The 18071-nt window shown below is 41.3% G+C and overlaps 1 protein-coding gene across 1 annotated transcript; it reads left to right on the forward strand.

The window, feature by feature from the left end:
* Positions 1-937: 937 nt before the first annotated feature.
* On the forward strand, positions 938-17040 carry camk1a (calcium/calmodulin-dependent protein kinase Ia; the record flags this gene model as incomplete). The annotated part of the gene is made up of 11 exons (XM_080461155.1): positions 938-1023; positions 10369-10500; positions 11552-11626; positions 12545-12683; positions 12806-12932; positions 13234-13309; positions 13397-13509; positions 13591-13669; positions 14591-14678; positions 14803-14974; positions 16937-17040. The coding sequence occupies 11 exons, from the start codon at positions 938-940 to the stop codon at positions 17038-17040; spliced, it is 1191 nt and encodes a 396-aa protein (XP_080317281.1).
* Positions 17041-18071: the final 1031 nt, after the last annotated feature.

Consider the following 18071-nt stretch of genomic DNA (forward strand, 5'->3'; position numbering starts at 1 on the left):
AGAAAGAAAGGAAGATTACGGTGCAGTTTGTTCTCAATAATGTATTTGCAAATCTGCATTCTCATTGTTTTCTCCTCTTTATCCAGTTTGACCATGCAAAGAAGATTAACAAAATACCCCAAAAGTGATCATAGCCCTGCATAAATACCTTAATTTCCAACTTGATTTACTTTAATTCAGTATTATAACATTTTTATTTGGAAATCACAGTGTTTCCAAAAATGCACATTATGCAACAGTAATCAGAAAAATCAATATTTATAATGGGGGACAACGGCGAAACACTAATCATGGGTATGTGGCTGCTGCAAGGCCACATGAGGTCCACTTTTACATTCTCTCCATTATTGGTTTTACAGGTGAAGTGAACAAAGTCATTCTAATCTGATATTACTGGTGATTACCATATAATTCATTACTACACTACTAAAGGAGGGAGTCTGGGACACAGTGGAGCGATCTGTTGGTCTCTGTGTCTCCTCTCAAGTTGATTTTTTTTTTTTGTCCTTTAGGAAGAAATTAGGATAAAAAGAAATAAGATATTTTATCAAAACAGGATTTTGATTGAGAAAAATAACAATGATATAATAAACATTTGTGCCAAACTACAGGTATAGCCATTATGATAGTTGCAGACTTCCTCTATAGTTAAAATTGAAAGCGTCCAGCTGCTTTATGAGGTGAAGCGTTGTGTTTGATATGGCAGTGGGGTTCATTCCTCCATACTTTGGAAACCTCTGCAACATTTAAGGAAAATTCTTTTACCACTGCCCACAGTGATGGTGCGATCATTCATTCACTCACATTTGATCCTCTTGATCAAATATGCATCCGATCGGCTGCACGTGTGGTCGGCGGGAACTTAATTGTACACGCCGTGCGTTTGCTCTGTTTGCCTCCACAGCTGTAGCGTGGCGAATCCAGTCAGCGTGGTAGGATGCCTCTTGGAGAGGATGGAAACGGATGGAAAAAGAAGACGTCAGACATCAAAGAACATTATGACTTCAAAGAGGTGCTGGGAACGTAAGTAGCACTGATGTTCAGTATACTTTACTTTTGTTGTCGGAGCAAACCAAAAACTGCAAAGTGGGCAGATGCACCAATTCCGTCCCCACGACCCTTTGTGGCGCCAATTAACTTATCGCTGTAGAATGATAGAGCAGGTGCTTGGAGAGACTGTATAATATTAGTGTATTTCTCTCCATTACACACATGCATTATGATTTAATTTACCTTTTGTTGTTGCTGCATTTTATATTGCAAGTAAAGTTATTACAGACAACAGACACACGACTGAAGATCCAGCTTGAAGAAGCATGTAGTCAAGCAGACATCTGTATATGACTGTGCTTAAGTGTTCACACACACACACACACACACACACACACACACACACACACACACACACACACACACACACACACACACACACACACACACACACACACACACACACACACGCACGCAACTTCAGTGAGCTGAAGAAACTGAGATATGAAGTTCTCATTGATGTCAGTGCTGTCAAATATGAGCCTGGACTCCAGAGAGGTTGACTCAGACTTGTCTTCCCGACGCAACGCAAAGATTCTCATAAAACACACACACACACACACACACACACACACACACACACACACACACACACACACACACACACACACACACACACACACACACACACACACACACACACACACACAAACTTAGTCTTATTTGATTTTACAGTCACAATTACTGACATTAACACGAGTTGCATAAAGATTTCATCTTAACTACTGATCCTCAGCTGAACTGAATCCCACATCAACCTGTAACCGTCTTTAGGGGGCTCATTAAAGTACAGGATAAATCCAGATTGATTTATGTGTTAAAAGGTAAAAGTAAACTGATGTATTTATACACAATAGTATTATAAAATTTTCAAAATGTCGCAATTTACCTCGACGATGTCTCAACAATGTTGTAAGGTAAAGAGACAAAACACAGCAGTGTGCTGTTATATGGAAAGTTGAGCAGTAGTGACATGGAAATGAATAACTTCTATCATTTCTATGAAACATCGAAGTCAATGAGATGCTTGTTTTAGGAGCCCCTCGCAAACGAGATGTTAGGGGTCATCCTGTTAATAAAGACATAAAGTTATATTTAGAATATCTATGATGTGAGCTGTGGTTCAGCTGGGCGAGCAGACACTCAATGCTGTGAAGGTGTACAGTGAAAACAACTGAAAGTGCACTTGCCGGACATCCAGATTTGTCCGTGACCACAAGTTACCCTCAACGTAATGAAACCTGCCACCAAGAGCTTTTTCCACGAGTCCCACAGTTGAGTTTTGTGGAGGTTTAATGATTTGACTGGTCAGAAATCTAAGTAATGGTCACGTATACACGAGAAACCATTAATTTATGGACAGATTCTGATCATATGATTTGGAAAATATGACTTTATTGAAACTTTTAGTGTTGTTGGCTGAGGGCTTAAAAAAAAGAATAGTTGCTGGGTTGACGGACATGTGTTTATGGCCACTGACATGTTGAAATGGTCTGTAGCCTAAAGTTCCTTTTCTGAAATATAATAGAAAATAAAAGGCAACTGCATTGTTTCCAGGGAAATTAAAATGGGCATTTCAAACCAGATTGACACTTTGAAATACTTTACTGAATTTTCCGTGAGTTTTATTTGTGATTCACGAGAAGCACCGATCACAGATGTAAACTAAGTCTAATAGTAACAGTGATTTTTGCAGCGTCAACATCGTTGACGCTTGTTTATATTAGACTGACAGAGGTGATGGCGAGGCCAACTGTGCTGGCTTTCTTATTGCCAGGACCAGCAGTTGTGACTTCCACCGTGCTCTTGAGGCGTTTTCTCTTCTGTATGATGAGAGCTGTGAAAGGACGCCTGCAATTTTTACATTTTTCTACCATTTCGCCACTAAACAGTGTTGTTAGCACTGTTATCCCACAGTCAGAAGGTCTTGGAGGCATTTCTGTGTTGAGTTTGCGTGCTCTACCCGTGCATGCATGGGTTTTGTCCTTTAGAGTCCTAAAAACATGCATTTGACCTGCGACCCTGAGTCGGATAAAGCGATATAGAGGATGGATGGGTGTGACCTTCCTGCGTTTCTAATCCCCACATGTGACAACGGGGAACTCGCTCCACCTCTGATCAACTGATTAATGACACAGGGGATATAAAAGACTGAAATTAGTTGCGGAATCATGAAAAAAAAGATCTGGCAGGAACTATTGACTGCAACTTGTCTGAAAAACTGTTCAGGGCCCAAGTTCAATCCGCCCATGTAAAATCTGGTGGCAAATTATGTTTGCTTCCCCTAAATTGACCCGAAATTGCACGCTGTTACAATTGCAGAGTCTAAAATCTTATCAACAGCATTCGTTGAGGCTTCATTTTGTTCAAACTTGGCTAAATTAATCTCCCGCCAGCAGGATCAAGGTCCCACGCAGACGGTAATTGTGCGAGCTGGGCTCATGCAGACTTGTGACTGCAGGATTGAACTGAGCCCAGATGGTTAGGGGAGGCACCTCTCCACCCCTAAACTCAGTACAAGTGATCTCACGCAACCCCACCTGTGATTACATGCGTGTGCCATATGTAGCGTGGTTGTTTTCTTTTTCTCGGAGACACACCTGCTTCCCCTGAGAGGTGGCATGGGACCAGAAATTAATGAAAGCACAACTCGGGGGGGAAAAAAAGAAAAGAAATAGCAGTGGTTAGATGGGATTGTCTTGTTATCGCAGTATCTGTGGGAAGAGAGCTGTTAAAGAGATGTCACTGTGCTTCTTGATGAATTCAATGCATGCGGCAGAGTTACCTGTATATTTGAGAAGTAATGACTCCTGGAAAATGTTGCTGTGATTCCACCAAACTTTGAACAGGGTTCTAAAACACTGATTCTTATTCAAAATATGATATTAAAGGTTTTATATAACAAGGACCCTATTGCCGGAATAGTACGTTCTTGTACTTGGGAATAGAGAAGAAAAGCTGTCATAATGATATTTTCCTCCTGTCACTGTAGCTGGACCTGGCAGAGGGCAGAATTAATGTGTTGACGGAAAGCTCCTTATGCTCTGAGAAAAAGATTACAGAGGGGCTTTATCCATGAATTCATAGAGTAAAGTTAATTGATTTATGTTGGAATATTTTATTCCGATCCAGCTTATCCTCGCAGGCCTTCCTCTGCTTGAGGTCCACTTCAGGACACATTGTCCTCATAGCAGATGGAAATATAATTCCTCTACTTAAGAGTTATTGGATCTCTGTTGTCATCAAGACTCCCTATAAGTTTCTTTATAACATCTTTTCCTTCAACGTTGTTTTTTTTTTTTTACTTTGGACGGACTGTTGGTGCCGTAGGTTGCATATCTCTGTAGAATATGGATGTAGGATCATGATTGTTCTTTCAAGATGCTTAGATACTGTCGCTGATATCGCCTGTAGACAAAAGTGTCAAAATTTTCTTGTTGTTTTTGTTGCTTTTCTTTGTACTCTGTAATATTTCTCTTCTCCATACCTTGGTAATTTGATTGTATGGGTTCATGTAATGACAACAAATGAAAAAAAAATAAAAATAAAAAATCAAATTCATGTGGGAGAAAGTGAAATGAGGAAATGATCAACTGAAAAAAGAAAATATGTTCCAAGCTTTAAGCATAAATTTTGATTTATGTCTCAGGGTAATGGGTAACATTGATGTCCAAAGGGAACATTTAGAATATCTCACGAAAAAAAAAAAAAAAAACATTTTGTTTTTCAATTAATGTCATTATTTACGTTCTTGTTGAAGTTAAGATTCAAATTGGTTTTCATTGTAAATATTTACAGCCAGCAGCAGGTTCATTTATCTTATTGCACATGCCGGGACAAAAAAAGAAAATCCATATCTCCCTGTAGTTCAGTAATTGACACGTTTGATTGATTAGATCAATTCAAATGGAAAAGTATCAGCAGATGATAAATGGAGTTATCGTCTCTTTTAAGCAGGTTTTGGTGTTTTCACTACCATGAACTGGTTATAACTTTAAATCTTCTAGAGTACAGAAGCTCGTTTTCCCCACATTAGAAATGTATACTCTAAAATGAATGTAAACTTCAGTACAACATTTCACGACTCCTTTTTCCATTTAAACCTCCAACCAATTTTCTCTAAACAATCTGGAATAATCTGGTTTGAGTTAAGTTTCTCTCTTGCAGTGTGAGTGTAAGAGATTAAAAACTTGGTTTTATGATTTGACTGATCTGGATGTACCACAAATGTTCAGACTTTCGCTCACACAAGTTTTCCATCTTCACCCGGAGCGATTTAGTTAAAGACTGAAGGGAAGCGGGAGAGGAACAGCTCAGCCATCCCTGCAGTTGTTATGGATTATTGCAGTCATCAGTGTAATTACTGGAAGTGCTGGGTCTGTAACGTCTCAGTCTTTCCCGGGCGTTGACATCATGGATGTCTTTCTCTCATACAGTTGATTAAACGTCCAATGAAATTACCCAGTGTAATGTGTTTATGTATGGAATAAGATACTGTAGCTTGAGTAGTGATGCTGTGCATGAGGATTACTTTATTTCATGGGCCTTTGCAGACAGAAATACCCCCAACGAGCTGCCAGATTGTCTGACAGGAATAAAGTGCAGTTAACAAAATAATTTTTACAGACCACAAAGGAACAGCGAGTCGCTCTCTTACAGCAGATTAGATCATGAGCGCCGATGTTGCTTTCTCCTTCGGAGTCGTAAAAACACAAGCGATGAGTTTACACTCGGCTCATTTGCGGTTGTCCTCGTGGCCAAAACGTGAAAATTGAAGAGAAAGAAATTAAGTTTTGCTTTTAAAACTACCACACATCTATAAATTGACCCCTAATTGGATGATCAATGGTTTTAATACTGAGGAGAAAGCAGTGAGCCGTAGAAGAGGTCAGTGTCAGGAGCTCCCGGTGGACGAGGAAGAGGAGTATCAACACTGAGAGCTGGAAAGCCCTCGTGCTGGTTGTTTGTCGAGAGGGGCAGCGGAGCTAAGATGTTCAACCTACACATGATTTTAGTGGAGTGGATGGAGGGCGCGCAGCTGTAAAACTGTTGGCGAGTGGCTCAGTCCCAGGCTTCCATGATATGAATGTATAAAGTTATTTTTGCTGTTAGAAAATAGATTTTTTTTTTTAAAGGGATTATAGCATATGTGCGCACTTATCCACTCTTCTCTTTTTCTGTGTCTCTTCCTCTCAAACCCACTCACACAAAATGGATTACACTAAAAAGGGAAAGCTTTTTTTGGGACTTGGAGGCACATTTGGCTTGAAGGGAGTGCTCGTATCTGGTGAGATCGATGGACTGATGGATGCTGGAAGCTGTTTGCAACAGGTTCAAAGAGCCCACCTCTTTCTGATTGATAGTCCCGTCTCTAAAACAGAAATCTCTGTATGAGCAATATTTGCCATTTCAGCAGACATCCATCATTCTGAGTGAAGGCATTTGCACCCAATCTCAATACATGGACATGACAAACATGAACCTTTTGTTTTTTTTAAAATCATATTTCTATTATAGCAAAAACAGGAAAGTGAACGGCTGACACAATCATATGGTTTAGAAGCTGTTCTCCGTAAAATTGCCCTGAAATGACTTTGTTGTATTTGGCGCTGTATAAATAAAGTTGAATTGAATAGAATAGAAAGTAGAAAACAAACAGTACATCCGTCAAGAAAAGAGAGAGACTATCTGAGACTCGTGCAAAGTAAAAGAAACTGTTGTATTTCATGAAGGCTCAGGATCAGAATATTGACTTGTTAACATTGATATGCTTAATTTCCACATATTGGTCAAATGAGCACTTTTGGGATCTATTAAATAGGATAACTTATCAAGTAGGATTCATTCCGATATTATTCTATACAATCTAGTAAAAGTCAGAAATGGACGTCAGTAAAGGTTTTTTTAATGCACAAAATTTCACCGCAGACTGTAAAACCAGTTTTGGATGACGTACATTACTTTGCGATACAGGAAAACCAAGGAGAAGAGAAACAGAATTAGATTTAGTAGAATGCCAGCAGCCGCTCGGTACAAACCTGATTCCTGTCCAGAGGTGGGATCTGTTGTGTTTTGCGGGAAAAGCTCCGGACAAGTTACATCAACACATTAAACATCTGCTTCACCGGCAGACGGTCATCTGGACTGTGTGTTTACATCATGTTGAGAAATCACAACGATAAACTGTTAAGTGACGCCTTGACGATGACAGCAACAGCAACTCTGATGATAGTGGAAGCAATGAGAGGCAGTGATAGGCGATATGAGAACGTGTGAATCAATATTTGCCCATAGACAGCTGGGATTACAGTGTCTGCAACAATTTGTGTGTGTGTGTGCGTGTGTGTGTGAGAGAGAGAGAGAGAGAGAGAGAGAGAGAGAGAGAGAGAGAGAGAGAGAGAGAGAGAGAAACCCATGCTGTGGTGGTACTGATGATCTATCTATCTATCTATCTATCTATCTATCTATCTATCTATCTATCTATCTATCTATCTATCTATCTATCTATCCATCCGTATGCACACAAGCCCAGCCAAACTGACAGATGCTTCGCCCATGACTGTCAAGACAAATGACTCATGTGAAACTTATTCAATTTCTTAACAGTAAGTCGACACGTCTGCCAAGATTATTCACTTCATTATGCCACTAAATACAGTCCTGTGGTCTGTTGCTCATGGCTGGTGGATTTATGGAAACTTGGTGCGATCGGACAATAGCAAATGTCTCTTCTTCTATTTATTTTTTTTTCAAATCAGTTCTTTCACTCCTGTCACTATGTACACATTAGCGCTTTACAAAAATCTCATTAGTTCACAGGAGCAGCTACAGTAGTGTCCTCGCTTGCACTGTGTTCCTCTCCCAAACCCTCGGAGAGCCCACCCCCTCGAGGTCTCCAAGGAGAAATGAGCAACTGGATGGTTAATTACAGTGTGTCTCATGGCAACAGTAGAAAAGTGTGTGTGTGTGTGTGTGTGTGTGTGTGTGTGTGTGTGTGTGTGTGTGTGTGTGTGTGTGTGTGTGTGTGTGTGTGTGTGTGTGTGTGTGTGTGTGTGTGTGTGTGTTCATTCATCCTCAGTTACTCTGTCACTCGCTGATTTTTAGAGGAATTGTACACTATATATATATTCAGGTATGGGGACTATTTCAAGTTCTGTAAATCTGCAAAGTACACTTTCTAGAAATGGTTAACAATTACAAAGCATTTCATGCCTTAGTTAATGTCCCATCTCTGGGTTGACTAAAGAATCAAACCGCAATTGTGATTTAATGTTGTCAGTATTTAGTACTGCATCAGAAGAATCGGTGGATTATCTTTGTATCAGCATTGGAAATGGGCAAAAGTTCGTTTTGGAATTATCGGCATATCGACAACATATCCAATATCGTGCATCAATAATCTTATGTGATGTTTACCTTTGTTAAAAAAAGAAAAAAAAAAAACTCTGAAAATACAATTTCTTGGGATTCTTCACTAATAACAAATGTGTAGAACTGATGGACAGACCGACCACCAAAGTCATATTACCAGCCTGACTATAAATAAAATGCAGCATTCCTGCATAAAGGGGCAAACAATTGTTGCTAGGCAATGGTTGATAAAACCTAATAAGTGAAGACGTGTCTTTACATGAGACACATGAAATCTACAGCAGGAATATTATGCTCTCATTTCCTCCGTAAAGTCACATGTTAATCATCAAATTAAGGGTCCTGCCTGTCTGTCTTCCTCACTCCAACATATTTATTTTAAATGTCAAATAAGACTAAACAGAGTTTAACTGCCTGATAATTGAAATATAGCACTCCTGACCCTCTGGTGAAATCCCGGCTGTAAAAGCTGCACACTTTAAGCACATTAAAATGCTTTCATGGGTCAATGTGAATTGGAGCTTTATTTGATTTTTTTTTTTTTTTGCTCTCCGTTTATTTTAGGGAGGTTTTAGAAATGAAACTGGAGATGCTTGTGAGAGTGGGCTCTCCCCTCGTTCCTCGTCCTCAGCCTATACATCGACGCAAACGTTTCTGCTGCGCCGGTTCGTTGAGCACAAGATGGCCACGGTACAAAGCCATCTCCAGGATTACCACAGACTCTCACCGAGTGAGAGGGGGAGTAAAAAATAAATAAATAAATAAAAAAACCTAAATGAAGAGGAGGTGTACTGAGTGACGGGCGGGTTGCATGTGAACTCACCGGCTCTGTAATTAACAGCTAATAATCAGTAACAGCGGAATAGGAACCAAGTGAAAGGTGTGCCCACTTATGCGACTGTGCGGTCTGTATCTTATTTCACGCTGTAGACTTAAGTCATTTTGTATTTCGGTCCTCGCAGTCTGGTGGTCTGCTTGATGTTATGTAAAGCCTGAACGTCGGCTGTCCGTTGTGCTTTAAGCGACAATGCCGTTTCACACGCATCCCCGTGCCTGCTAACAATGTTGGTGCATTCAGGCCTCCTCCTGGGCTCCCTCCCTCCCACGCTCCGCTGGGGAGACTGGGTAAATACACACTATTCTCCCTCTCATCATCACCAGACCATAATCCATAATGCAGTCTGGTCTCCCTCAAATACAGCCACACTACATTTACTCCATCTATTATTAAATGGATTAAAAATAGTTTCTTTTTAAAGCAGCTGCCATTTCAATAAAAGTCTCCATGTGACTGTTTTCTTCACCTCCTGAGCCTTTTTCCTCAGCCCCACGCAACCCCTCAGTAATGTCACTATTTTGAATTATTCATCCAAACACCACTCGCATATACAGGCACCTATTCTACACAAACACAAACCCTAAATCTTTCTTTCAGGCCACAAAACTATTTTTTCTTCAAAATTATTATTATTATTATTATTTATTTGTTAAACTGCAAAGTGAAATGATGATGTTGTATTGGTCTGCCCTACCTCCGAGTAAATATATTTTGGAGAAGAAAAAAAAAACCTATCAAAGGGGATTAAATATAATACACATAAAATAGAAATAGAAGAATAACACAAAAAGATAGGAGGAAAAGGAATAAGCACTTTAAAAAATATATACATATAATTGCAAATTGCAATGTATCTCACAACAACCAGACTTAAATATCAACTTATTCAGCCTCTCTCAATTCAAAAGCACTCGCATCAGAAAACAATCTCAATGTTTGTTATTGTTTTGTGTAACAATTTCAAGCCGTGTTGGCCTGAAGGGTCCGACTCATGCTTTGTGTGTGTGTGTGTGTGTGTGTGTGTGTGTGTGTGTGTGTGTGTGTGTGTGTGTGTGTGTGTGTGTGTGTGTGTGTGTGTGTGTGTGTGTGTGTGTGTGTGTGTGTTTCAGGGGTGCCTTCTCTGAGGTGGTCCTAGCAGAGGAGAAGAGGACCCAGAAGCTGGTGGCCATCAAGTGCATCCCCAAGAAAGCGTTGGAAGGCAAAGAGAACAACATTGAAAATGAGATTGCGGTACTACACAGGTGAGGTCGCTGAAGTTACACGTGGTGGTGCACAGGCGTGGGCGTGTGTGTGTGTGTGTGTGTGTGTGTGTGTGTGTGTGTGTGTGTGTGTGTGTGTGTGTGTGTGTGTGTGTGTGTGTGTGTGTGTGTGTGTGTGTGTGTGTGTCCTGCAGGAGGTGTAGGTCCAAGCGAAGCCTCCCCGAGCGGTGCGTGTTACAGATGTGGAATATATGCAGGAGGTCAATTGAATGGGTGACTAAATGCATGGTGTCAGTCGAAACAGTAGGATTGTGCACCGGAAATGTCATGAGTGAAAAAGATAGACCTATTTTTAGTGTCCCTGTTGCCAGGGCAACAGCACACAGAGGCGGAGATGGTGTGGAGTTCCCCGCAGCAGTGTACTGAAAGAAAGAGAAAGAGACATAGAGGGTGGAGATGTGGAGAGAAGGGGGTGGGGTGGGGGTGTAGGATAGAGGGAGAACGATGATATGGAAGAATGGGGAGGAGTGGACTTAATATTTAAAGTCAAAATTTAATAAATGAGAGAGTCATGAGAGCAAGGGACGTCGAGAGTTTAAAAAATAATAATCCGAGGAGAAAGAGAGAGAGAGAGGGATTCTCTCATTCTGCTGAAAGTCACATTAGCCCTTCTCAGCTGCTGTTGTGTTAGTGATGCTTCATATGCTCTCAGCTTGACTCGAGAGCCAAGAAGGAGAGACGCTCGGGCGTCTGTCGGCTGCTTCACAACAACAAAACTTAGCAAATCACTTCAACTGCGAGTGAACTGTTGGTTTCTGTCACTCTGTCGTGTTTCCAACAAGACACCGGCGTCAAGAGGTCGTCAGTCTGAAACCTCGCTGGGTTTGATCTGCATTGTTCTGAAGGAATAGCAGTTATAGCTCCTTAAACTTTATTTATTTACAGAAGTGCTCACCATAGGAACCAGAGAAGTGAACGTGAATTGTGCAGCAAGTATGCCATCTGGTGACCAATCAGCGCTCATCCTTGGTTAAGTCTTTAAAAAAACAAAATGCCTGAGATTTCTGCTGATGTCGGTTTGTTTCCTTCTCAGAATCAAGCACCCCAACATTGTTTCACTGGAGGACATCTTTGAAAGTACATCCCACCTATATCTTGTCATGCAGCTGTGAGTTCTCCTTCCTCTTTGATCTCACACGAGGGACGGTTACGTAAAAAAGAAGGCGTCTGTTTCGCACATATTTTCCCTTTGATTGTGTGAGATTGGCAGGAAAATGACTCGGCATAATTTTCTTTTCTTTTTTTTTTTCCAAACAGACACATCCTACAATGTCTGATTCAAACTAGAGAACTTGGATGTTTCTGTGTAAATAAACTCTTCGGTCATTTTGTTAAATATATAATGTGATCCACATTGATCCGCCTTAAACGCGTCTTTACACGAGGTAATGATGTTCAGGTTTTAATGTTTATTTTTGAGGTTAGAATTTGGAAGTGATGTTGAACCGCAATGCATTGAAAGGCGTTTTGCAACTCTGCACAACTGCTGTCCTGATATGAGGGATACAACGTCGGAATTCTTAGTGTTTTTAACAATATAATATAGTATTTTTGTGATACGTAGGTGATAACAAGTAAAGCTGAAATATCTCGTTGATCTTTCACATAATCTCCAACTGTCTTAACCACCGAAGCTTTTATTTGACCCCATTTTGAAAATTATGGATTTAAAAACAGAATTCATAGTTTGACTGAGCACGTTCTTTGGAAAATCTTTTCCCGACCCGCTTAAATCTTTCTTTCAGGGAATGATGTTTTAAAGCTTCTGTCAAGTTTTCCCATAATGCCTTCAAGTAGATCACGTCAAGTAGTTTAACACAAACTCTTGGTAGCGTCCAAAAGTGGTCTGTGGGTTTCAGAAATATGTAGCTTTGTACATATATTCCACTTCATCTGCTCGTTAATTCCACAAATATCCTATGTATTTGAAACAAGTTTAAAAAATTGCCTCGTTGCAGCCTCAAATCAGCATTATTTCTTTTTCTGCTACTATCCTTTGTGCAGCCGTTTGTTTTCTGACCATCAGGGTGTCTGGAGGTGAGCTGTTCGACAGGATTGTGGAAAAAGGCTTCTACACAGAGAGAGATGCCAGCCAGCTCATCCACCAGATTCTGGACGCAGTCAAATATCTCCACGACATGGGGATCGTCCACAGAGACTTGAAGGTATCTTAATTTGTGGGGAAGACGTGGATATAACGGCTCCGTCTGGCTCCCTCTCAGCCCGGCCGGATTTCTCCCCCATTTTCTGATCCTCCCTCTTTGATCCTCCCTCTTTGTCTTTGCAGCCGGAGAATTTGCTTTATTACAGCATGGATGAGGACTCAAAGATTATGATCAGTGACTTTGGGCTGTCAAAGATCGAGGGAGCGGGCAGTGTCATGTCCACTGCCTGCGGCACTCCTGGATATGTGGGTATGGCACTTTATCATCTCTGGTCAGACAGAATCTCCTCGCCCTCCCCATCTCTTTCATGTGAGCTCAGCACTTGCTGTTTCAGTAGACGTCCCCTCTTTATTCACCGCGCTGCGAGAGCCTCTTTCATCCTCTGCCGAGTCAATTGCAAGTGTTTTAGAAGGGCTCTCTGCCTGTTTAGCGTGACCTGCCGGATCACATGGTATTACTAGAAGGTCAAGATCATTTGAGTGCACCCTCACTGCTGCTCTCTCGCTTGTGTGTTGGCCACTTTGTTGAGCGTGTACTCCGTGCTTCACAGCTCCCGAGGTGCTCGCTCAGAAGCCATACAGCAAAGCCGTGGATTGCTGGTCCATAGGAGTTATTTCTTACATCTTGTAAGTTGGAGTTCATTCACCTCGGAGAAATGTGAGAAGTAAATCTTTTTTTTCAGCACCTGACCGGCTGAAATATCTCTCCCTCAGATTATGTGGATATCCCCCGTTTTACGATGAAAACGACGCCAAGTTATTCGAGCAGATTCTTAAAGCAGAATACGAATTTGACTCTCCCTACTGGGATGACATCTCAGATTCAGGTACTCAAATCGACAAAACTAGTGCAACAGTGAGTAGTAACTTAAGAGATTAATATAATTACTTGCATGTTTTCTTGGCAGCCAAAGATTTCATCTGTCATCTGATGGAAAAAGAGCCTCTGAAGAGATACACATGTGACCTGGCCCTCCAGCATCCATGGTAAGGAAGAAACCATACCTCTCCAAGTCCACTCTTTGTTTTGATCTGTCATTGAAACTGAAATATATTTAACCGGCTCCAGTTTCTCTCTGTGTGATGGCTATGCTGACCATCATTTAGCCATTCCAAGATGCAAGGAGAAATTACCTTGTTTCCCATCTACTAGGGGCGTTAAGCTCACAGTAAACGTTGAAATTCATTATGTAAATTATGATCAGTAGGTAAGCCTTTTTATAATCAGCAGGAAAGCTTGTCAGCATGTCATTGTGGAAACCGAACCATCTCTGCATCACCTGACTTATTGGCCCCGATACAATGACCACGAACTGGCAAACACAAAACACTGGACTGAGTCAAGACGCCACCAGCAGTAAACTGTACCCGTTAAGATGAAACTGTCAACAATCAAATATAGCGACGCTTTTTGGGCCGCAATTTATTTTTCTCCCTGTGTTGATAATTCTTGATAAATCCCGCGATTGAATCAGGTCGCTCCTGATCCAAGGGCCTTCATTCATTCCTTCATGTGGGTGTGTCACCCAAGGTTTCATATGTTTTCTTTGTTGATGGTCCGGGATGAGGCATTAAACGGCTTTAATATGCTTCCTACCTGTACAGATGAAAATATGCAGTTGAATCAGTGATGTTTGTGTCTCTGTATGTAAAACATACTCGCACCTCTTCTGTTTATGTTAAAATTAGAAGTAATTAAAAGAAAACATACAGTATCTGACACAAGTTACATTACAACAATATAAACAAATTTGGCTTTTCACTAAGAAAGTAGCAGCTCAAATCGTTGAAACAGTTTTGACTAATGAACTAAAAGGCTCTTAGTAATCTATCCAGTTGATCGCAGCGCCAAATCCCACATGGGAGGCTTTAACGCCAGTTTACTTTGTAACGCTTGGTGACTTGCAGGATATGCGGCGACACGGCTCTGGACAAGAACATCCACGAATCTGTGAGCGCACAGATGAAGAAGAACTTTGCCAAAAGTAAATGGAAGGTCAGCGAAAGCACATCGCATCCTAGTATTAGGACTCCCGGGACGCGCAGCTCGTTTTGCATGTAATCACAGCCCCCCTGGTTCTCATCGTCTTTCCGTCTCTCTCCTCTCCCCGCCGCCGCAGCAAGCGTTTAACGCCACGGCAGTGGTGCGCCACATGCGGAAGCTGCAGCTGGGCACAAGTCTCGAGGGACCCAGTCAGATAACTCCCACCAGTCCTTGCCATGGACATCTGCTCCCCGAGGAAGAGGAGGAAGAGGAGGATGACGACTTGGGGAATGGGGAGGAGGAGAGCTGTAAGTTGGCAATTCACAGTGAGTGAGGACATTTCAAACGAGTCGCCCTGAACGGTGCCAGTCTGATGGGGGTTGAAGGTTGGCTCATGCAATAGAATAGAATAGAATAGAATAGAATAGAATAGAATCACAAGGTGCTTTACGATAGATAGATAGATAGATAGATAGATAGATAGATAGATAGATAGATAGATAGATAGATAGATAGATAGATGGATGGATGGATGGATGGATGATGGATGGATGGATGGATGGATGGATGGATGGATGGATGGATGGATGGATAGATAGATAGATAGATAGATAGATAGATAGATAGATAGATAGATAGATAGATAGATAGATAGATAGATAGATAGATAGATAGATACTCTAAGATGAGAGCCTCTAAAATGCACAGTACGCCGTCAGTGAAGTGGTGTCAGTCGTTAGGTCTGTAGTGTTCAACTGGTAAAACGTTTGCTTTGCAGAGCTGTAAATGAAGGTTTCAGCTCAGAAGCATTTGTCACTATTTACAGTCACAAGATTGGGATTTTTTCTTTCCTGCTGCTATTGTATTATTTCAATGTGCTTTTAACAAAGATCTAATGAAGTGTGAATCACAACTCAGAAAGAGGGGAGCTGTACTACGACAATACAATGAATGTATGTGTTAAACCTGAAAAGAATTTAAAAATCAGTTGGAGGAATTCACAGCTTGTTTCACACCAATGGCAGTAACCTGTGCCTCTGTATTGTTGGCGTTTCTCTGGCCTGCGTGTTTTTAATGGCTCGACGTGCCTGCGCAACGGATTGAAATGTCTCGTTAACAGGCGTCAGGAAACTCCGACTCTTGTTTTAACCAAGCTCGTTTGAGCAGGACGAAGGACCAAAACACACAGGATAATGGCTCTCCAGGGCCAGGGTTGGAGCAAGCTGCTTCACAGTTTCACTGAGGAGGAACACACGCCTGTGTTTACTTTTGGATGAAGTTTGACTGAATCTATCAGTCACACTCTTTTTATATATCAATTTCCATGTAGGATTAAACAGATAAAACAGAAACAAGACCTAACAAGTGAGGATGTGACTGGAGCTGTGGACTGCAGCGTCACTGGCAGGGGAAGAAATAAGAGCCAGGTTCAGATCTGGATACAGTTAAACCTGAGTGCTTTCCGCTGTCCCTGCATGGAGTCTGGCCTCCTCCCTCAGTTCAGACTGTATTAAGTTAAGTAGGGACACTAAATTGGCAGTAGGTGTAATTTTCTGTGAGTGATCGTATGTCTCTGTCAGTGCTGTGATGGACTGGCGCAGCCATGATGTACGCCGCTTTTCCCCGTTAGTAACCTGGGAATGGCGATAGCCCCGATGATAGGTGACGTTCGTAGCGTGAATAGATAGAAGGAAGGTATAACTACAATGACTGACGACGCCAATTAGGACAAAATATTAACATAGCTCTGAAAAGAAAAAAGAAAAAGACAAATATGACAGTATGAGGTTGGTGTCTTCAAAATGAATCAAACTGATAAAGGCAAATTAAAGATGATCAAAAAGGGAGAAATGTATGTAATAACAAGCTAAAACTGTTAACGTAATAAAAGACTATTCAGTATGAAGTAAAAAATAAAAATGCTATTTTAAACTCAAAGTAAAGTGAACTAACTAAGAAAAAACATGCGGAATAAGGAGGCTTCATATTTTACACTTCCAATGTGTCGATGGTGTAGTGGCGAGCTCTCCAGCCTCATAGCAAGACGGTTCGAATCCAGACTTGGGGCTCTTTCCGTGCAGTTGGCCTTTTCTCTTGGTGTACGTGTGAGGGCTGTTCATGAACTCTGATTTCCATTCCACAGTGCAAAAACACGAGTGTGTGTGTGTGTGTGGTTGTCTGCGTTTGCCCTGTTGGTGACTCGAGGCTGGAGAAAACCCCGGAGCTTTCCCTTTAACGCGATACCTTCCCTGTTCTGCTTCAAAATCCAGTGTCTCACTACGAGGACGGTCGTCGCGGAAGCAACGAGGGCAGCGCCGACCGGGACAGCCTGAGAAGCTGCACCTACTGCTGCAGGCCAGCCAGTCGCATCTGAGCGCAACTCTGTTGTGCACGAGGACATTGTGTCCCCTGGAGCGCCGGGAGCCCGATCGCCCAGTCTGGCCAGGAATGCAGAGTAGATATCAGGCAGTGTCCACCAGAGTACATCCACAGCCTGCAGGTCGCTGTTACAGTGTGGACCATACAGACATGGTCATGGTCCAGAAAAAGACAAATCTGAACAAAAAAACACATTAAAAATACACAAGTTTTAATTTTGTTGCAGAGTGGCATGCGGAGCTGCTTCAATTAGATGCAGTCCTTTTTATTCTCTTCTTTTTTTTTTTTTATGTCTAGTTGTGTATTTAATGTCAAGTGAATCCCCCCCCCCCCCCCCCCCCCCCATCAGTGGAACATGCGGTTGGTTTTTGAGCAGCTCCACAAGAGTGTGGCCACAGGAAGTGATTCTGGACAATAACTTCAGCAAAGATGTAAGCTCCTGGAGTTTAACTCAAAGTGGAGATAGTAGCCAAAAGGAAGTCTTCTCCACTGTTTCTGTTCTCACATTTATCAGTCACATCTACCTCTGATCACATTTACCGTATATCTACAACCATCCACATGTGCTATGTTACCGGGAACTGTCTCCAAACATCTGCCCAGACAGGGTAAAAAAGGAAAAGGAAATTTTTAAGTCACTTGAGCTGGAAGCAACTATTGCATGTTTTAAACTCTTAACCCCTCGATCAAATATAGTTAAACAATGAATTAGGTAAGTTAAATATAGGTGGTAGTTTTCACTGCCGATGTCAATCGCCTGGTCGTTTCAGTTTGATCACTATTTAGTCTCAAAGTTCTGAAAGTGGAAGGAGTTCGCCTCAAAAGAAATCAATGGAGATTCAGCTGATTCATTATTTTGATAAAACACATTTTTACAACTGAATTTGTTAAAAGTGTGAATGACGATTTCAAATAAAAGCTTCTAACTAGCAAAACTAACCCATTAACAACAACAACAACAACAGCAACAACAACAATAATAATAATAATAATAATAATAATAATAATAATAATAATAATAATAAT

The sequence above is a fragment of the Lipophrys pholis genome (assembly GCF_963383615.2).
Source record: "Lipophrys pholis genome assembly, chromosome: 4".
Classification (NCBI taxonomy): Eukaryota; Metazoa; Chordata; class Actinopteri; order Blenniiformes; family Blenniidae; genus Lipophrys; species Lipophrys pholis.